At 40.8% G+C, this 22705-nt stretch overlaps 1 protein-coding gene across 2 annotated transcripts in view; it reads right to left on the bottom strand.

The window, feature by feature from the left end:
- LOC125460594 (peroxisomal acyl-coenzyme A oxidase 2-like) overlaps positions 1 to 22705 on the bottom strand; it is a 50573-nt gene that overhangs the window by 17351 nt on the left and 10517 nt on the right. The window contains exons 4-10 of one of the 2 annotated variants that reach the window (XM_048548224.2): positions 22264 to 22371; positions 21287 to 21406; positions 11348 to 11463; positions 10427 to 10599; positions 9222 to 9387; positions 5786 to 5976; positions 1817 to 1978 (exon numbers count right to left, since the gene is read on the bottom strand). In XM_048548224.2, the coding sequence (XP_048404181.1) occupies positions 1817 to 1978; positions 5786 to 5976; positions 9222 to 9387; positions 10427 to 10599; positions 11348 to 11463; positions 21287 to 21406; positions 22264 to 22371 (1036 nt within the window). The remainder of the gene's footprint in view (positions 1 to 1816; positions 1979 to 5785; positions 5977 to 9221; positions 9388 to 10426; positions 10600 to 11347; positions 11464 to 21286; positions 21407 to 22263; positions 22372 to 22705) is intronic. The other variant, XM_048548225.2, reaches the window with a different exon arrangement.

Below are 22705 nucleotides of genomic sequence, written 5' to 3'. Positions count from 1 at the left end.
TCTTTTATAAAGTCAGGCTCATTACATAGCACTAAGTCCAGAATAGCCTGCTCCCTTGTGAGCTCCATCACAAGCTGTTCCAAAAAGCCATCCTGCAAACATTCCATGAATTCCCTTTCTTTGGATCCACTGGCAACATTATTCACCCAGTCCACCTGCATATTGAAGTCCCCCATGATCACCGTGACCTTGCCTTTCTGACATGCTCTATCTATTTCTCGGTGCATCTTGCGCCCCTGGTCTTGATCACTGTTAGGAGGTCTGTACCTAACTCCCATTATGGTTTTTTTGCCTTTGTGGTTTCACAACTCCACCCACACAGACTCCACATCCTCTGACCCTATGTCATTCAGTGCCGTAGATTTAATTTAATTCTTAACTAACAAGGCAACCCTGCCCCCTCTGTCCGTCTTTTCGATATGTTGTGAATCCTTGGATGTTTAACTGCCAGTCCTGAACTCCCTGCAACCATGTCTCTGTTTTGCCTACCACATCATAATCATTCAAGAGGATTTGTGCTGTTAATTCATCTACTTTGTTGCGAATACTATGAGCATTTAAATAAAGTGCCTTAATGCTAACTTTCTTACCATTATTAGAGATATTGGAAATCCTAAGATGTCTTAAGCTATCCTTCCTTTTTGCGGTATTCCTAGTCTGCCTCGTGCTAAAACCCACCTGTACCCATGCTGTCCTGTTGCTTATCTTTCCATTTAACTCCATACTCCCTGTCTCTTTCACTTTCCCTTCCCCATGACTGGGAAGTTTAAAGTCCTACTGACCACCCTATTTATCCTTTTCGCTGGAACACTGGTTCCAGATCGGTTCAGGTAGAGACTGTCCCAATGTTACAGATCCCCCTGGTTCCAAAACTGATGCCAATGCCCCATGAAATGGAATCCCTCTTTCCCACCCCAATCCCTTAGCCACGTGTTTACTTCCCTAACTTTCTTTTCCCTATGCCAATTGGCACGTGGCTCAGGCAGTAATCCGGAGATTATGACCCTTGAGGGCCTGTACATCAATTTCTTTCCTAGTGCTTGATAATCCCTCTACCCTAGCTTTGCCCATGTTGTTAGTCCCAATGTGGACCACAACAACTGGATCCTCCCCCTCCTGCTCCAATATCCTTTCAAGCCAGTCGGAGATGTCCCGCACCCTGGCACCGGGCAGGCAACACACCACGTGGGACTCCTGATCCAGCTTGCATAGGATACTATCTGTCCCCCTAATTATAGAATCCCCGAGAACAACTACCTGTCTTTTTGCTCCAGAAATGTGAAGCTCATTTATTTCCTTTGGACCAGGCCTCCAGGGCAACATTTAAAAAAAAAAACAAATCGGTTCACGGTATGTGCACATCACTGGTAAGGTCAAAATGTATTGCCCATTCCTATTTGGCCTTGAAGTGTGTAACATGCTTGGATATTTCAGAAGGCAGTTAAGAGTTAACTGCTTTGTTGATGGTGTGGAGTCACATGTAGTCCAGACAAGGTAAGGATAGCAAACTTCTATACTAAAGGATACCAAATAGGTTTCCATAACAATTGACAAAAGACAATGCCTTCTAATTGCTAGCCAGGAACTCAAGGGAGATGGTAAGATTAGCTCATGACGGCGATGGTTATTGCCTTGTACTTGCAATGGTGTGAATGTTACTTGCATTTACATTTGAGCATTTCTTTTCCTTTGAATGCTTGCTGAGTCAGTTTTAACAGATATACAATGACCCAAAATTCCTTTTAGAAAGTGTGTTCTAACATCTGGGTCCATGTCATTGATAAACTTCGATCCCACAAAGAGTAATGTTACTGACCTGTGTGCCCTGTGCTTGTACGTCTCGATATAAAGGAATGGCTTGAGGAAATCGCTTTTTTCCTTTGCAGAACAATCATGGGTGATCGGTTCATATAGGTAAGAGACAGACTGGGGCAAAGGCTCACCACATTCTATTTTGTTAAGGCACTTGATTAGAAACCTAAAAGAAGAAAAATTGCATCAGTTCCAGCATGCTAAAATGCAAACTTGTAGGGGGGTAATTTCCGAAGGCCAGAATGGCTGCAGTGAGCCTTATCCAATGACTCATGAAACTGAATTTAGCTACAGGATTATTGACAGAGGCTATTTGGTCCAGATTTCACAAGTTACTAATTTATTAAACTGTTTCATTGTAGAGTTTTTCCCTTTCTAGTATATTTTAGTTTGGTATCAAATTAAATTTTTAAAATATATACCTTATTGCAATTCCTCTGTATCTTCTTCTAGCCTCCAATTTTTTTCTATTCATTCATGGGATGAAGACGTCACTGGCTAGGCTAGTATTTATTGGCCATCCCTAATTGCCCAGAGGGCAGTTAAGTGTCAAACACTTAACTCTGGGTCTGGAGTCACGTGGGCCAGACCAGGTAAGGATGACAGTTTCCTTTCCTAAAGGACATTAGTGAACCACACAGGTTTTTCCAACAATCGCTGATGGATTCATGGTTGTTAGACTCTTAATTCCAGATTGTTTTTATTGAATTCAAATTCCATCATTTGTCGTTGCAGGATTTAAACCCAGGTCCAAGAACATAACTGCATTTCTGGATTAATAGTCCAGTGATAATATCAGCCTCGGGTAACTGTCTGTGTGGAGTTTGCACATTCTCCCCGTGTCTGCGTGGGTTTCCTCCGGGTGCTCCGGTTTCCTCCCACAGTCCAAAAGATGTGCAGGCTAGGAGGACTGGCCATGCTAAATTGTCCCATAGTGTTCAGGGGTGTGTGGGTTATAGGGGTTGGGTCTGGGTGGGATGCTTCAAGGGGTGGTATGGACTTGTTGGGCCGACGGGGATTTTTCCACACTGTAGGGAATCTAATCTAATCTAATCTAATCACCAGGTCATTGCCTCCCTCATTCTATGGCTGACATATAAACTTAATTCTACGCATTCAAAATACTACAAAAGTAATGAGCTATTAAAAACGAGCTCATTCAGCCTGTATGATTGCTCCTGACCCTTAGCATTCCTCTGTCAAGCTGTCAATGTAAATGCCTGCCCTACCACCATAGGGTCATTGAGCTGTACAGCATGGAAACAGACTCTTCGATCTAACTCGTCCATGCCAACCAGATATCCTAAATAAACCATGTCCTATTTGCCAGCATTTGGCTCATATCCCTTTAATCCCTTCCTATTCATATACCCATCCAGATGCCTTTTTAAAATGTTGTAATTGTACCAGCCTCCAGCACTTCTTCTGGCAGCTCATTCCATACATACACTACTCTCTGTGCGAAAAATATAGGCCTCACAATCACTTTCAAATCTTCCTACTCTCAACTTAAACTATGCCTTCTAGTTTTGGACTCCACCACCTCAGGGAAAAGACCTGGTCTATTTAGCCTATCCATGCCCCTCATGATCTTATAAACCTCATCCCTCAGCCTCCAAAACTCTAGGGAAATTAGCTCCATTCTATTCAGCCTCTATCTATAGCTCAAACCCAGCAACATCCTTGTAAATCTTTTCTGAACCCTTTCTAGTTTAACAACATCCTTCCTGTATCAGGAGACTAGAATTGCAAGCAGTATCCCAAAAGGTGGCCTAACCAACGTGCTGTACAGCTGCAACATGACTTCCTAACTCCTATACTCAATGCACTGACCATGCCCCTCATGATTTTATCAACTTCTATAAGGTCATCCCTCAGCTCTTGATGGTCCAGGAAAATTATCCCAGCCTACTCAGCATCTCCCTGTAGCTTCTTTGTATCATTCTTCATAAGTGTGTATGTGCCCAAAAATCTATAGTAAAATATATTAAATATTCAAGTAACAGCACCCATCTGTCGTCATCAAAAAGCCCCAACCTGCAGAAATAAAGGTGTCAACCCTTCTTTCACTTCTGAAGATCTTCACTCTCCTATCTACTTGCAACTCTACTTTCAAGGAACTATGAACCTGCACTCCAATGTTGTTTTGTTCAGTAACACTTTCCAGGAGAAAATGTAAAACATACTAAGTTGACAACCCAGCATAGCTAAAGAGTACCATAAGGTAGCTGGCACACGTGATTAACTACAAACCTTATAATATGCCTAGAGGAGGAAAATAGAGCAGTGGGGATTAAAACAGCTGTTTTGGTTGCAAAACACAGACTGGACACCAAGAACAGCCATCTGAAATGCAGAAGTGGACTGCTGGTTTGTCAAGGTTTAGACAAAAAAGAATACCATGTAGTGTTGTGAACAAATCATATGACCAAAGTGGGTGTGTTTTAAGATGTAAATTATAGGAATGGATGTGTGCATCGTTTGGCACTCAACATTACAAGCTATCATAGATAGGAGGAACTCTTAGTCCCCCAGATAGCTTACTTGTAAACATAGCTGATGCATATGCTTACTTGTAACCAATCACCGTTCAATACAGTTCTAAAGTTGATTTTGGTGTCCAGGTCTCTGTTACGACTGCACGGCAATTTATTTATGGCTCAACATTGGAATGCAAGCAAAGTTTAACAAATAAGTTAACAACTGCACCGAGATTTTCAATAGTAAACCATCTTCATTGCAAAGCTAAGCTGTTTAAAAATGGAATTTGCATGATACTGGTTATGTATGTCATATTATAAAGCTGTACAAATTCCTCATCTACTTTAAAGTTTAAAAAAAATGCTACACTACCAAAAACAACATGAATATTATAGTCTAATAATGAAATTACTTTCATCATAAATATTTGCACTAGCAGCAACTGAACATCATCAGACAGCAATTTGGGAAGTCTATAATTTCCTCTAATTTCTTTTAATTTTTGTGGGTGGTAAACCAGATTCAAAAGTTTAATTCTGTCTGAAGTTGGACTGTAGGCACTGCTCCAGGAGCTGATCTGAAGTAGCGGTCTCAACAGAGGTAATTTGGAGCTTGGATTATTACGGAGATTACACATCAAGTCCTGGGAAATCCTGAATGCTAGCCTGAGGCAGAAGCTAGCAGCAGATCCTGTATATAGATTGGTGCTATAAATGACCAAGTATCTAGCCCAGATCTTAGGGAGCAAAATATAGTAGGGTTGAAAACTTTACTTCTGAAGGTCAGGGTTTGTTGATTATAAAAGGACAGATGGGTGTGCATCCAGTGCAGTTACTTGATTATTTAATATATTTTACTACAGATTTTTGGGCATATACACACTGATGAAGACTGACAAAAAGAAGTTACAGGGAGAAGCTGAATAGGCTGGGGTAATTTTCCCAAAGCATCTAGGGCTGAAGGGTGAACTAACAGAGATGTATAAAATCATGAGTGGCATGGACAGGGTGAATAGCCAAAGTGTTTTTTCAAGGGCTAGGGGGTGGGGTGGGGGGGGGGGGTGGTGGTGGTGATGATGGTGGATGGTGGTGGTGTGGGTGGGTGAAGAAAAAAACAGTCCAAAACTAGACAGACAGTATAGGTTTCAAGGTAAGAGGACAAAAAGATTTTAAAAAAAAAGGACTCGAGGGGCTACTTCCTTACACAGGAGGGTGGCACACATATGGAACGAGCTGCAAGGGGACCTGTTGGAGCCTGGTACAATTACAACATTTAAAAGCTATCTAGATGGCTATATGAATAGGGCCATTTTAGAGGGATATGGACCAAATTCTGGCAAATGGGACTAGATCAGATTAGGATATCTGGTCAGTACAGACAAGTTGGACTGAAGGATTTGTTTCCATGCTTTATAACTCCATGACTCTAAGTACTAAACTTGAAACAGACTTTATAGAGCAATCCCATAATATTTAAGCTGCTTCTACCATACCGTGCAGTCTGCAATTGCAATACAGTGTTTTCCCCTTCATAGGTACAGGAGGCGACCACCCGACTGTAAAGAGAGGGTAAGCCACTCAGTTTTGAATAACCATGGCCGCCACAAGCTCTGCGACACGCTTCGACTCCAGCACTGCAGGCATCTGATATCAAAGCTTTTAGGCCTGCCGACAAGGCATGGAGCTGCACAGAAATAAAAAGTTGGACAAGCGTTGACACATTCTCTTTTAAAAAAAATAATCAGAAGGCCAAGATTTTCTTTCTTTTCCAAGCAAGTGTTTTATTGGTCAATATTTATCTCTTAACCAATGGATCACACAGTTCATGAACTATTTTTCCAAATGTAGTAAGGTGAGGAATGTAGCAGCTACAAGCATCAGTCCTTGGGCCTCAATCCTTGGGCCTCAATTATTTACTACATGTATTAATGACTTAAGGAAGGAACAGTGCATCTTGCCTTTATGATTAAATTATGTGGCAAAATATGTTGTGATGCAGACATAAGGAATCTGCAAGGGCATATAGATAAGTTGGGTGAATGGGCAGAAGCTTGGCAAATGGAGTTTAATGTAAGAAAGAGTAAGGTCATGCTTTTAGAGAGACTCTAAAAGTGTGCAGCTTAGAGGGACCCGCGCAACCTTATGCATGAAACACAAAGTTAGCAGGCAGGTGCAGCAAATAATCAAAAAGGCAAATGAAATTTGGCCTTGATTGCCAGAGTCTGGGGTTTATTAAAAACAAGAAAGTCTAGTTTCAATGGTGCAGGCTGCTGTTGGGGCCGAAGTACTGTACACAACTTTGTTCCCACATTTGGGGAAAAGAAAGTGTACTGGCATTGGAGACTTTAAAAAGATATTCACTAGGCTGATTTCTGGGATGAAGGTGTTGCTTCATCAAGAATAGCTAAACAGATTACTTTTTCATTTATTAGAATTTCGAAGAATGAGAGATGATCTTATTCAAAGATAACAGATTCTCACAGGGGGCTTGACAGAGTAGGTGCCGAGATGTTGATTCACTGGTGGGGTAATCTTGAACAATGGGACGTAGTTACAGAAGAAGGGATCACTTTTTTTAAAATGCTTGACTTACAAAGGAATTTATTCTCTCACATGGTAGTGAATGTTTGAAATACTTGACCCCAGAGTGTTGTGCAGGCTAGATCATTAAAAATATTTAAATGGGAGGTGGATAGATTTTTGAAATATCAGGAGTTAAGGGTCACACTGAGCTGGCATGAAAGAGGAGTTGAGGCCTGGGACTGATCAGCCATGATTTTTTAAGCCCATGACATATAGGAGCAGCAGTAGGCCATTCAGCCCATCAAACATGTTCTGCCATTCAATGAGATCATGGCTGATCTGGTCATCCTCAACTCCACTTTCCTACCTTATCCTCATAATGCTAGATTCCTTTACAGATGAAAAATCTGTCTATCGCAGCTATAAATACACTTAACAACGCAGACTTGACAGACCTCTAGGGTAAAGAATTCAACCAGATTCACCATCCTTAGATAGAAGAGATTCCTCTTCAATCGGTCTTCAATGTTAAACCCCTTATTCTGAGAATCCAGATTCTAGCCACACGTTGCACAAAACAATGAGTTGTCCTGTATCACTTATGGTTTTTATGTCACTCATGTTAAGTCTTTATCCTCTGTATTCAACGTTTCCACCAATGGGAGCAGTTTGTCTCCATCTACTCTGGCTACGCCTATGATTTTAAATACCTCCACAGTTTTATTTTTTGTAAATAATGTGAATTCTGTAAAACTTGGATCTTCTGGAATGTAATGTTCTCCAATGTCAGCAGTACGAAATTTACTGGTGATGTGTAAACAAAACCACAGCTATCTTTAACTGATGCTTTTCAGAAACATTTTGTAAACCTATTTCTGAAATTTCCATCTTAATTGCCACATTACAATTGCATTCATAGAAACACAGAAAATAGGAAGAGTAGGTCATTTGGCCCTTCAAGCCTCCTCTGCCATTCAATATGGTCATGGATGATCTTCTAACTCAGTATCCTGTTTCTGTTTCTGCCCCCAGGCGTTTTTCTATATTTTCATTAAAGTTGCTCTTAATCTAGGTTCTTTTTGAAAGTGTGATCTAATTAAACCCATGAAAGAACTAGCTCAATCTGACATGCAGAAAATTAGGCAAATACTACCACGTTAATAGAGAGGGATGGTTCCTACTGACACTGAATTCAACTTCATCAGCTGATTTGACCCTGCAGGAAGGTTTTGCCTATGTTATTTACGTTACATCCCAATTAGAATTACTCCATTAAAATGTTCAAGGCATATCTTTTGTCAGGTCTCAAGGACCGAGAGTTTAAAAATTCTGAGATGCAACTGAAAGGTAAAAAAGGACAAAGAAATAAAAATGAGAGATTAGATCTGTACGCCATAACGTTATGAAATTAAAATTTCAAGTGATCTTCTTAGATCTTGAATTTAATAATATGTCTAGAATATTTATTAAACCTCTGACTGATGTTCATATTAACTGTAAGATATGAATCTGTTCATCGGTTAGTTCCACATGCCGCTCATCACATTGGGAGGTGGAAACTCACTCTTATTAAAAACACTTTCAGATATTAAGCTTTTTCCTGAGATAACACTGCACAGTGTGCATCAGTTACATTACATTCAGGGAACTGAGTCGAGTCCATAAATCAAAATGACTAACTTTGTAAAACTTCATTTGTGTACTTCCTAAAAAAAAAACACAATAGAAATAAACCGGTTGAAAAATCAGAAGCAAATTATAAGTCTGCTTCATATTATCCAAAAATGCTGATATTTAGTGTGTCCAAAACAAACGCATCCTATGTTCTTTTCTGGGACATAGCAAGAACTGCAGACGTTGGAGTCAGAGTCAACACAGTGTGGAGCTGGAGGAACACAGCAGGTTAGGCAGCATCAGCGGTGCAGGAAAGTCAACGTTTCGGATCAGGACCCTTCTTTGGTTCAATTTCCAACTCAAAACGTCGACTTTCCTACTCCTCTGATGATACGTTCTTTTCTGATATTTTTCTCACAGTTTTGAGGTAATGTCAGCCTCATTCAGTGGCATCAGTTGTGCTGCCGAATCAGGAAGTCAACAGCTTCAAGTCCCACAACAGGACTGAAGTACATAATGCAGACTGATGCTTTGAAACGAAACAGACCCTCCCATTATACTTGCAGTAAAAGCACTATTTCACTTATTTTGAATCACTGTTATCCACTAGCACTGCTGACATGTTACATCTCAGGAAATTGACAGCTGATGACCAAGGATATTACTTGCATGTTCTTTAGAAGTTATTTTTAAAAGGATGGTGCTGCAGATGTAATTGTTTTCGTCCTCATTATTGTGCAGATTGCATGTTACTCTGCCTGTACATGCCCAAAATTAGCCAAATTATCTTACCTCAGGCAATGATGAGGCATCTCCCTTGCTTTTGATCTGTACTTTCACTTGGTTGCAGAAGGTATCCAATGATGAGGCCATGAAATGAAAGGCAAATGCTGTTGCCAGCTGAGGAAGAAGCTTCTGTTGCTGGGTCTGATAATCTAGAATTTTTGCTTCCATTTCCCTGAAAGCCGATCATAATTTCAAAATCATGAATCACAAAGCTGAGTGTTCAACGTACAAGTTGAATCAGCCAGTTATTAGACATTTATTGTGCAGATATCTTGGACAATAGCCTGATTTTTGTGTTAGATGTTTTCTCTACTGTAACTACCATTTTCTTTGTTGGTTTCCAACAATTCAGTTAATAGATATAATGCTAATGGAATACCTACTTAAAACTATGAAATCAAACTTGGTTGCAGTGAAAAATATAAATATCAGGAGAGGGATGGAGTAATGTAAACAGATTGTACTACAGGGTTATTAATGTACAACATTTGGTCTCATCCTATCTGGCATACAGTAGCCAGTTATCACTGACTGTAGGATTTTATTGTACGTGAAAGAGACGGACAACCAAAATGATGCAGGTATAAGGAATATATTAAGAATGGTTAGAGAAGCTGAGTTTATTTTCTTCGAGGACGAAGAGAATGTGTGTAAACATGTTTAAAGTTCTCTATATTATGGAAATGGCTGTCAAAAATTATGAAACTAGGATGTTCGGTCTGGTTGAAGGTTCAAAGGGCTCAAGCAGTTAAAATTCATAAGTTAGGGGCTAGAAAGAATGCCAGGTAGAATTCTATTCTACTTGTCGGGTCACAAGCTTGCATAATTAGTTACTAGGAGAAGTTCTTAAGCCAGTAAGACAATGCATCAAGACAATGAGACATATTCCAGGAAAGAACAGAGGTCGAGAGAATATTATGCAAGTAGGCTGCAAACAGTTCATTTGTTGAACCTCAAAGACCTTTGCTGGTTTTGAAAATTCTTATATTCTTCTGTTGCAATCAGCACCCAAAATGTAATTGAGAGATTTATTGTATATTTCCATCAAAATAGCTTTCAGATTAAAAATCTGAAAATTCCTTCAACTGATTCTGCTTTTACTTGGAAATAGAATCTGCAACAATAAAAAAAAACTTTAACGTACAGATAACACGCAAGTGAACACTCACTGCATACAAATATTTATTAAGCGATATGGAATTCCAACATACCCAGGCTTTAACTTTGATTGGCGTCTCACCACAGAATATCGAATAGCAATAACACAGGCTTTGGAAAGAGCAGTCACCATTTCTTCAGTTATTATCTTCACTCGAGTAAATACCATAGCAATGTAATTGATTCTGTCAGATCCTTTTTTAATATAGCGACCGTCTGAAGTAATCTAGAGTGGCAACAGGGATTAATGTAAAACCGGTATTTCTGATTCAGTAAAAAAAAACATGTAATTAATGTAAAACATTGTAAATAACTCATGCACAGTATAATGTGCAGGACGAGCATGTCGTCAGATGAGATGTGTAAGCTATTAACATTCTACAAGGCAGGGCTGACATATCATCAGTACGGCAGTATTTAGAGAGAATGTAGAAACTTAAAGCTGCTTTTATCATGTGTGCACTCAACCTGGGTTGTTGGTCTCACCATTTCAGTTTCCACAAGAAAATAATCTGAACAGTTTTCTATAACATTCAACATCAATAGCTCCACAGAACATCTCTACCATCAACATCATGGGCTGCATGGGTTTCCTCCAGGTCACTCAACACTGACTTGAACATATGTTGCATTCCTTAAATTTTTGCTGGATCAGATTTTGAAAGAATCTCTACTTAACAGCCATGCAAAAGTACTTTTAGCACAGAAATTGCAGTGGTTTAAGAAAGTAGCTCACTATCACAAAAATTAGATTTTAAAACCTTCAAATTCCAAAGCAATACAATGAGATTTATTCCATGATTTTGGAGATTTTCTGCATTCATAGTTTCTCCTTCTAGCGAGATGGCCTGTACAACCTTCTCAAGTGCAACAGAGGGCTATAAGTGGTGCCTTATGAACAACATTCAATATCCCATGCATAATTTTTTAAAAATTGAAAACTCTAGTTTAAGAATTGTGAGAAAAATACATACCTCACTATATCTGTTCAGCATATTATCCTTGGGAATGCGAATGTTTTGCAACATTAAATATCCATTGTCAACATGTTCAAGGCCCATCTTTGGGCCAATATCTCCAATCTTGACACCTGGAATTACATTATAAAATACATTAGCATTAGTATCCATTTCTTGCGAAGCATTCCTGGGATGATGACATCATTGGCAAGACCAGAATTTGTTGTATATTCCCAATTAGCTTGTAGTGGTGGTGGTCAGCCACTTGCCTGAATACAAGATGACCGAGTAGCACACTTGGCCATTTTCAGAAGGTCATTACATGGAAGCAGGCTGCCTTGGCACAGATGACTCTTTTACCTGAAGGCCACAGTCCAACCAGAGGATTTTACTGACAATCTGGAGGTTTCATGGTCACCAGTGAAATTAAGTTTTTATTCCAGATTTTATTAAATTTACAGGCAGTCCCCAGATTGCAAATGGGTCCCATTCTGGAGTCCATTGGTAAGCCGGTTTGTTGGATTTGGAACACAATTCAGGACAATGGAAAGTAGCTATTCGTATAGGAAATATTCACACGGCAGGTATTTAAATTTTAAAACCATGTATGGAATCATGTTTGTAACTTGGACATTCATAATTCAGGGACTCCCATACTAAATTTAAGATCCCCAGGATTGGAATTCCTTCATTCAGCAAGTTGACAACAAAAGTTATAAAACCATTCATGTTCCATAAGTCCATGTCATTTAAGAAAACGGAATCTACCATCAGGAGAAACTTTGAGGATCATGTATACAATAATCATCTACTAATAGTGTTTAACTTAGAACTGCATTCAGTAAAAGCATCCAGAAATGGTCTTTGGTGAACTCCAAGGTGAGGTATGCCTTGATTTCCAAATGGATTTGGATAATATTTCACACAAGAGGATATAATTATGTACAAAATTGCAGAGGTCTAAGGTAAAAGATGGTACTGGCTAGGAAACTACACAAGGTGAAAGGGTCCACTTCAGTGGTGTTACGTCAGAGTAGAGTAGGCAGAAATATCTATTGGGTGACAGAGATTGACAGGAGGGCATTTTTCTAATTTGATTAATACCTTGAATTCTAAAACAGCAAAGGTGTGAAAAATTCAATCAGGATATATATCAGGGGAATTAGGGTGCACAACTCAAAAGTGCAGACATGGGCAAAACACAGGGATATGAAATGTAATACAGGCATTTTTAAAAGAGCAATCTTCTCAAGTGGGTGTAAAAGATAGAAGTGCACTGGTTTCTCAGTGTCCTAGCCACATTTACTGCCGAGTCACCACTCAAAACAAAAACCTGGTTATTTACTTGTCTCTGCTTGCTAATTGTTGAACTTTATCGTGTCCAAACTGGCTGATCGATTTTCCTAATCTTACTCCCAGTGCTGCTTTATATTAAATTAGAATCAGGTGACAGGTTTAAACTAGCAAATGATAATTTTACACAGTGTGTATAAAACAAACCTTGATAAAACGAAGACCAACGGATGAAAGAACCTTCATCTATAAGTAGTGGAGCAAAAAACCTGGGTATCATTTAAGAAACTATTGGATGCTAAAACCCAGGGTCAGCATTGTGATCTCTGCACAGATCAGAATGGTGTCAAACAGCTTTGCTCATCAGTAATTACCTTGTGAAGTGCAATATACCAACTGGGTGAACACATCACATTTAAAGGTAGTTAAAAATAGTTCTGCAGTGCTTCACAAATGAGTGAGGAGCAATGAACATGGAGCTGAAGGATACAGTAAAGGGGAAGAGCAAAAAGCTTGAACTAACAGCTGAGTTCTCAGGAGGGCTAAAAGGCTGAGTGCATGACAGGAGAGTATATGCAGGGAATAATTTATGCTAAAGTCGGCTGAGTCAGGTTTTGGTATTCTAATAACAGCCATTATTATACATTTGAATCTCTGCAGGTGACTGGAAAAATTGAGAAACTTCTCCCCCCAGTCCCCTTTCTTGGGTAACATTGCTTTTTAGGTGCGCAAGAAATTTAATTTTATTACAATGCTCCCTCTCTCAACAATTAAAAAGAGGACCTATTTGCAAAAGACAGGATGAGCTCCTAAACTATTCTAGAAGTAAAGATTTAAGTCAACTCCTCCATAAATTCAACATCAGCAAAGGCAAGATCAAGGCCTAAAGTGAAGACAGAATCACGTTTTTACTCCGTCCTCCACCACATACTGAGATACTAATTCAAATATCTCCTCTATCGGAAGATGACACCAAGATTCCACTCTGGTCACGATCACCAAACCTTGTGCTGCTTTCCAGGTAAGACTTTTTTGTTTGCTCAAGATTTCATTGAAATGTACGTGTCTATCATCAAACTGAGCAGATTGTAAAAACTGTTGTTAGCATAAAATGAAAAAAATTAAAGCAGAGAAATGAAGATACAATCTGAAACAAGGTGGTTAATAATAGATAATAAATAATTAGGAAGTGGCAGGCAATTAAATAACTCTACTTCTCTCCTCATGCAAAAAAACTTTCTAGAAATGTTAGGGAACAAAGGTTCTAGCGAGGATAAATCGAAGGAAGTTAGTGATAGATTTTGAAAAAAGTGCTGGAAAAATTAATGGGGCTGAAAGCTGATAAATCCCCAGGGCCTGATGATCTACATTCCAGAGTGCCAAAAAAGATGCGAATTAGTGAATGTGTTGATCATATTTCAAAATTCTGTTAATTCTGGAACAGTCCCAGCAGGTGACAGATGACAAAAATAACCCTAGCACTTTAAAAAAGACGGAGGGTTGGGGGGGGGAAAATCGGGATTATAGACATGTTAGTTTCACATTATTATTAGGAAAAATATTACAATGTATAACAAAAGAAGTGTAACAGGGTGCTTAGAAAATGTCAATGGGATAGACAGTCACAATGGACGGGACATCAGTTTAGCAAACTTACTTGACTATTTTGAAGATGAAGATGAAACAAGTGGAATTGAGAAGGAAGTACCAGAGGATGTAATGCCTTTGGGAGTTCAGAAAGATTTTCTACATAAGCGATACTTTCTATAGAGCAAGAATAGTGAAGGCTCACTAGTTTAGTACCAAAGATGGCAGCATTGTTGTATGCGGAGATACTCAATCAACAAAGATCTGTATTCTTTAAGTTTAGAAGAACAGGAGGAGATCTCAATGAAATGTATAACATTCTGACAATTCCAGACAGACTGGATATAGGGATGATATTTCTCTGAGCTGGGCTCTAGAACAAAGGGTCGCAGTCTCAGGGTATGCAGTAGGTCATTTATGATAGAGTAGGAGAAATATCTTAGCTCAGAAGGTGAGAATCTGTTGATTTCTCTATAGCATAAGACTATGGAACTTAACAGTCTGAATATATTTAAGAGTGAACATTTCAAGAACTATTTCTAAATGTGAAAAGAAATATGTCAGACAGTACATGCCCACTGGCCAGCTAACTCACCTGATCATCCAATCAGTTCATTAACATTTGACAGGGAAACCTCAGTACTGGTTAACTGGGTTACCAGAAGCTTCTGGCTAATTCGGTGCTGGGAACTTCTAGTTCTGAAGTCCATTGGTCAGAACCTACAGTTCAGGGCATCCAGCAAAGAGAAGGTGATATTTTTCTTCTTTTTGTGGGGTGGGCACCATGTTCACTTAAGGAGAGTAACTGCAAGCAAGTCAAGAGATTGCTGGTAGACCTTTTCATCTAGCCCTGAACTAGAATTGGAAAATAAGGAGTTTCTTTCCAAGGCTAACTTGCCCAAGTATTTGCCATTTTTGTCATCTCCAGGGAGTGGAAACCCATGCACAGAATCTTTCTTGAATCTGCAAGATTATAGAATGTGTTTCTTTTTGCATTAATACAGCTACTCTTGATATATTTAACTGTGGTAACCTGATTCAGACTTAGTAACACAAGTGAAAACTGGTCTATCGCAAAACAAAATAAGCATTGTTAATCAAAGTTTCTAATCCACCTTCTACGACGAATCCAATTTTAAAATGTTGAAAATTATCTCAAAAATTTATAGGATTTGAGTTTCATTGATGCAGTCAGTTTTAGTAGAATATCTTTTTAAATTGTAAAGGATGTTGTTATTGCCTGTTTTCTAGAGATAAACTTGAGTCAAGACTCTTCTCTAAGGGCTACAAAAAGATGCAAGTCGCAGAAACCCACAATGGTGATTAATTCAATCAGGGACATGGTGAGATTTGTCACAGACCCAGCTTCCAGTGTATCAAGTTCGAACAAGTGAAACCACTTTACAGCGAGATGTAATTCACAGTGGAAATTACTCAATCCTTAGCACTGCATATCCATAGAAGTTGAGAGGATTTTAGATTAAATAGTGGCAGCAAGGAATCATGTGGGAAGATGTGGTAAGTCAAAGAGTGGATTCAAGGCCAAAAAGAAAAGTATTGTTGACTTGCTCGCCAAGCTGGCTTGTTTTCATTCAGACGTCTCGTCACCATGCTAGGTGACATCATCAGTGAGACTTCTGATGAAGTCGTGTTGTTGTACTCTGCTTGGAATTTATACTCTCTAATCCGTTATGGTGAGCAGTGTCATTTCCGATTTTGATCAGTATGGGGTTTGTACATGGGGTCCAATTCTATGTTTGTTGATTGCATTACAGGTGGAGAACCATGCTTCTAGGAACTCCCGTGCATGTCTATGTTTGGCTTGGACTACTATGGTTACCTTGTCCCAGTTAAACTGATGGCCTTCATTGTCAGAGTGTACCGATGTTAAGGAAAGTTCATTGTGCAGTTTTGCTGCTAGCTGACGTTCACGTAGTCTGATGGCTAGTTTCCTTCCTGTCTGTCCAATGTAATGTATGTGGCAATCGTTGCAAGGTACTTTGTAAACCAAGTTGGTTTTGCATGTTGTGGGAATGGGGTCTTTAATCCTTGTGAGTGTTTGTCCTGGAGTGGCTATGGGCTTGTGTGCTACCATGATTCCTAGTGGTCTTAGGAGTCTTGTCAGTTCTGATACGTTCTTGACATAGGGGAGTGTGGCCGATGTGTTAGTGACACTATTTAGATGGGCCAAGATACACTGTAACACTCCGGAACTATACAGAAAAAAAAAAAAGAGGAAGAGCACCTATACAAGGTCTTCCCTATGAACGGATATCCCCACAACTTCAGCTGCACATGCCTACCAAACAGACAACAACAGGAGGACACAGTACGTCCTACCACACTGGCCATACTGCCCTATATCAAGAATATATCAGAACTGACAACAAGACTCCCAAGACCACTAGGAATCATAGTAGCACATAAGCCCACTGCCAATGAAAGACAAACACTCACAAGGATTAAAGACCCCATTCCCACAACCTGCAGAACCAACGTGGTTTACAAAATACCACGCAACAACTGCCACAAACATTACATTGGACAGACAGGAAGGAAACTAGACATCAGAATACACAAACGTCAGCTAGCAGCAAAACAGCATGATGCACAATCCTTATTATTAGTATACTCGGACAATGAAGGCCATCAGTTTAACTAGGACAAGGTAACCAAAGTAGCCCAAGCAAAACACGGATGTACAAAGGTGTTCCTAGAGGCATGGTTCTCCACCCATAATGCAATCAACAAACGTACAGAATTGTTTCCCATATACAAACCTACACAGATCAAAACCGGAAATGGCCCCATAGTGGACCAGACAATATAAATTCCAGAGATTGTAGGAACTGCAGATGCTGGAGAATCTGAGATAACAAGGTGTGGAGCAGGCCAAGGCGCATCAGAGGAGCAGGAAAGCTGACGTTTTGGACCTATACCCTTCTTCAGAAATGGGGAAGGGGAAGGGGGTTCTGAAATAAATAGGGAGAGAGGGGGAGGTGGATAGAAGATAGATAGAGGAGAAAATAGGTGGAGAGGAGACAGACAGGACAAACAGGCAGCGATGGAGTCAGTAAAGGGGAGTGTAGATGGTGAGTCACGGAGGGGATAGATCAGTCCAGGAAGGATGGACAGGTCAAGGGGGCAGGATAAGGCTTGTTGGTAGGAAATTGAGGTGGGAGGAAGGATAGGTTTGGGAGGCGGAGACCAGCTGGGCTGGGTTTTGAGATGTGGTAGGGGCAGGGAAGATTTTGAAACTTGTGAAGTCCGCATTGATACCAATGGGCTGCAGGGTTCCCAAGTGAAATATGAGGTACTGTTCCTGCAACCTTTGGGTGGCATCATTGTGGCACTGCAGGAACCCCAGGATCAACATGTCATCTGAGGAACGGGAGGGCAAGTTGAAATGGTTCGTAACTGGGAGGTGCAGTTGTTTAGGTCGAACTGAGCGTAGGTGTTCTGCAAAGCGGTCCCCAAGCCTCCGCTTGGTTTGCCTGATGTACAGGAGGCCACAACAGGTACAGCAGATACAGTATACCACATGAGCAGATGTGGAGGTGAACAGCTGCTTGACGTGGAAAGTCTTCTTGGGGCATGGAGGATGATGCATTGGATCCAGAGGTTGGTGGGGTGGTACATGAGGATGAGGGGGATTCAGTTTTGGTCGTTATTATGGGGAGGGGGTGGGGGGGGGGGGGGTTGTTTGGTGGCGGTGGTGGCAGTTGAGGTCCTTGAGAAACAAGGACATGAGATGCTCGGGAGTGGAATGCCTCATCCTCCGAGCGGATGCGGCAGAGGCAAAGGAATCAGGAATAGGGGATGGCATTTTTGCAGGAAGGTGGGTGGGTGGATGTGTATTCTAGGTAGCTGTGGGAGTCGGTGGGCTTGAAATGGATATCAGTTTCCAGGTGATTTCCAGAGATGGAAACCGAGAGGTCCAGGAAGGAGAGAGGGGTATCAGAGACGGTCCAGGTGAACTTAAGGTTGGGGTGCAAAGCATTGGTGAAGTGGACGAACTGTTGAGCCCCTCATGGGAGCATGAGGCGGTGCCAATACAGTCATCATTGTAACAGAGGAAGAGGTGGGGTTTAGGGCAGTGTAGCTACGGAAGAGGGATCGTTCCACATAACCGTCTCTGTCTGCTCCTGCTCTACTGAATTTATTTTCACTTATCTCAATGCCATTTTCTCCCCCCGGTCCAAGGACTCCCTACCTATGTCCGTGACACCACCCACACCCTCCACCTCCTCCAACACTTCCAATTCCTTGGTCCCCAACACCTCATCTTTACCATGGACGTCCAGTCCCTATACTCCTGCATTCCCCATGCAGATGGCCTAAAGGCCCTCCGCTTCTTCCTGTCCCACTTCCTACAGACAAAGGGAATGGCCATGGGTACCCGCATGGGCCTAAGCTACGCCTGCCTCTTTGTAGGTTACGTGGAATGATCCTCTTCTGTACCCACACCTCTTGCTCTGTTACATCGAAGACTGTATCGGCACTGCCACGTGCTCGCACAAGGTTCTTGAACAGTTCGTCCACTTCACCAACACTTTCCACCCGGACCATCTCTGATACCTCTCTCCTCTTCCTGGACCTCTGTGTTTCCATCTCTGGCAACTACCCGGAAACTGATATCCACTTCAAGCCCACCGACTCCCACAGCTACCTAGAATACACCTCCACCCACCCACCTTCCTGCAAAAATGCCATCGCCATTTACAATTCCTTCGCCTCCACTGCATCTGCTCAGTGGAGGAGGCATTCTACTCCCGGACATCTCAGATGTCCTCGATTTTCAAGGACCGCAACTTTCCACGCTCAGTTGTTGAGACCGCGTCTCCAGCACTTCCCGCAACTCATCCCTCACACCCCCTCCCCGCAATAACAATCAAAAAACAGAATCCCCCTCGTCTTCACGTACCACTCCACCAACGTCTGGATCCAACGCATCATCCTCTGACACTTCAGCGATCTGCAATCCGACCCCACCACCAAAGATATTTTTCCCCTGCCCACCCTTATCTGCTTTCTGGAGGGTCCTCTCTCTCCGTGACTCCCTTGTCCACTCCATACTCCCCTCCAGTCCCACCACACACGGCACTTTTCCCTGCAACTGCAGGAAGTGCTACACCTGCCCCTACACCTCACCCTTCACACCGCCCTATGCCCCAAGAAGACTTTCCACATCAAGCAAAGGTTCACCTGCACATCTGCTAACGTGGTATACTGTATCCACTGTTCCCATTGTGGCCTCCTCTGTATCGGGTGAACCATGCAGAGACTTGGGGACCGCTTTGCAGAACACCTATGCTTGGTTTGCAACAAACAACTGCACCTCCCAGTCACGAACCATTTCAACTTGCCCTCCCATTCCTCAGAGGACATGTCCATCCTGGGCCTCCTACAGTGCCACAATGACACCACCTGACGTTTGCAGGAACAGCACCTCATTTCATTTGGGAGACCTGCAGCCCAATGGTATCAATACGGACTTCACAAGTTTCAAAATCTCCCCTCCCCCTACCGCATCCCAAAACTAGTGCAACTAGTCCCAAAACTCCCACCTAACGCCCCACCCCCATCTCCTAGCTACTAGCTTCATCCTACCTAGTTGACCTGTCTGTCCTCCCTGGACTGACCTAACCCCTCCCTAATTCCTCACCTACACTCACCTTTACTGGGTCCATTCCTCACCTCTTTGACCTATCTGTCTCCTCTCTCCCTGTTTATTTCAGAAACCCTTCCCTCTCCCCCATTTCTGAAGTAGGGTCTAGGCTGGAAACATCAGCCTACCTGCTCCTCTGATGCTGCTTGGCCTGTTGTGTTCATCCACCTCTACACCTTGTTATCTCTAGTATAAATTCCAAGTGGAGTAGAACAACGTTGCCTCATTGGAGGCCTCTCTGATGTCATGGTGATGAAACGTCTGAACGAAAACATGCGGTTCGGTGAGCAAGTCAACAATCTCATCCGTAACCCAAGCTACAAATTTTTGCTAAAACTTTAAAGGAAGGTACTAATATGGGAAAGGATAATGTGACCACAACAGAAAGGGACAGAGTATAAATCTAAGAGTCAACATAAAACTAAAATTTATAATGAGAGCCCAAGCATAAAACTAAAGTTCAATGTAGAGAGTATTCAAAACAAAAGAATGGTGTGAAAATAGAATAAGTATGACTCGGTAATCATTACAGAGACATTACTGTTAGGACAACATGGATTGGAACCTGAACCTTGAGGGACACAGGACACAGGACACTTAGTACTGACAGGGAACTGGGAAAAGGTTTCCCTTGTTCATGACAGCCTTCGCACAATAGAGAAGGATGATCCAAGTTCAGGAGACAGAGGTCTGAAAAGAATGACCAAAAAAATTAATAAAAAAGGAGGAAAAATTACAGTACAAGAGAATGCTAACCAGAAATATAAAAACAGATAGCAAGAGATTCTATAAATATTTCAAGAGGAAGAGCTAGCATAGTGAGCATTGGTCCTACAGCAAGTGAAACTGGACAATTAATAATGGAAACCAAGCATATTCAGAAGAATTGAACAAGAATTTGGCATCAATCTTCAATATAAAAGGGACAAGCAACATCTCAAAGCAGCAATAAAATTAGGAAATTGAATGCACGGGGGAACTCAGAATCAAAATCACCAGAGAAATGGTACAACTGTGGGTTCAGATCAACTTCATTTTAGTGTCTTAAAAGAAGTGACTAGTAAAATAGTTGATGTATTGATTATTCTCCAAATCCCTTGATTAGGAGGAGGGAAGATGGTACATTTATTCAAAAAAGACGACAGAAAGCAAGAGACTACAGGCTGGTTGGCTTAATATCTATTATAGGGAAACTGTTAGAAGCTCTCGTTAAAAAAGTTACAGCACGATACTTGGGTAAGTTCAAAGTAAATCAGTCAGAGGCAATATGGTTGTGTAATTTCATCGCAAAACTAGGAAAATAGTACTTCATCATAATTCACCCACCTGTCAGAACAAGACAAGGCAAACTTTTTATTAAAAAGTTTGCCAGAGAGTCAGGAAAATAAAAAAAAGCAGAATGTTACCTGGCAAAGCCGAATGGTCCAGCAGACTGCGAATCTGAACAATGAAAGCGTGCATCCCATGGCACTTCCCCTGGGTGTACAGCTGTGCGAGAACTACAGCATGATTTGCCGAACTACCCACTGACAACAGGAAATAAAATTTATTAAGACTTCTCTACAGAATGTAATAGATTATTTGAATATGCGCCCCCCAACTTGCTGGCCAATTTACAATATCCTGTTTGTTTCACACAAAAGGCATCTTGTGTTAACAGCCATCCTGTTATTTTTAAGAATGCTGGATTTAAACACTAATTGCCCATGAATTGTGCCATCGAAAATTATGCCTAGTCGTTAGAAGTGTAAAATACCTCTTAAACAAGGTGATATTTGACAATGCGAATGTCAAATCATCTCTCTGGCACAGAAAAAGAACAATTTAATTCACACAGTCTCACTCCTACGTGTACTGAATTGTTGCTGACCGATTTTAAATTTATTTTTCCTCAATTTCCCATTTCTTTCTCTCAATCGTTTCTGTCTTCTTTCTTTAGCACCTGATTTGACTCATCTTGCTCCATTGTTCTGGTTTCTTTCTCAATCCTCAAATTTTATTTGTTAAATGTACTGTTGATTCTGTCATTCACTGAAATCCAAGAGGATTCATTGCATCATCTCATCAATGTAAGCTTTCACTTCCAGCAAGAAATGGTGGAACAATTCAATGAAATGAAATGAAGTTTCCAGAAAAGATCTAACTAAGGACATGTACAATAATATACTCTATTCCAGCAAGGCCTAGACCATTTTATTTCAACAATACGCATGTAGACAGCACCCATAACGTTATCGTCATGACTTAGTGCAGTACAATGTACGCAGGTTTTCTTGAGTTAGAAATCTATTTCTATTCAAAGTAACTATAAGTTCAAATTCAACAAAAGGCAGAAATGAATAACTTCTAAAGTCTAGTTAGTGAAAAATTTTATGAGGCTTACAGTCACCAGGCCACCACTTTATTGATGATGGTTTTGGTGAGTTGAGGATGAAATCCTGATTGGAAGGATCAAAGGATGCAGTTGTCTCTAGTCCTTGAAGATAGCTACCTTAAAATGAATAGCAAGTAAACTGATTAAGACCGGAACAGGTTGCAAGTTAGAGATTACAGATGGAAACAAAAGTTGATTTATTTATCATCAAATAACTATAGTTCTTTCTGGTTATCACTTCTCTTTGGTTCAACTAATGCGTTTGACCCAGGTTTGTTGCATTGTTGACTTCAGTAAAACATATTATGTTGCTCAGAGGTTCCAATCATACAAATATTTGGAACTAAATGCTATGTTTACCTAACTGAAATTGCATATCTATCCAACTATCTCAAATGATGAAAAAAACGTCTGCTAAACAGCCAGATATCAGTCATTGGAACAGACTAGC

This window comes from Stegostoma tigrinum, chromosome 11 (genome assembly GCF_030684315.1).
Source record: "Stegostoma tigrinum isolate sSteTig4 chromosome 11, sSteTig4.hap1, whole genome shotgun sequence".
In the NCBI taxonomy this organism is placed as follows: domain Eukaryota; kingdom Metazoa; phylum Chordata; class Chondrichthyes; order Orectolobiformes; family Stegostomatidae; genus Stegostoma; species Stegostoma tigrinum.
Note: the sequence above shows the minus strand (reverse complement) of the source record. Positions and strands in the feature narration are given on the sequence as shown.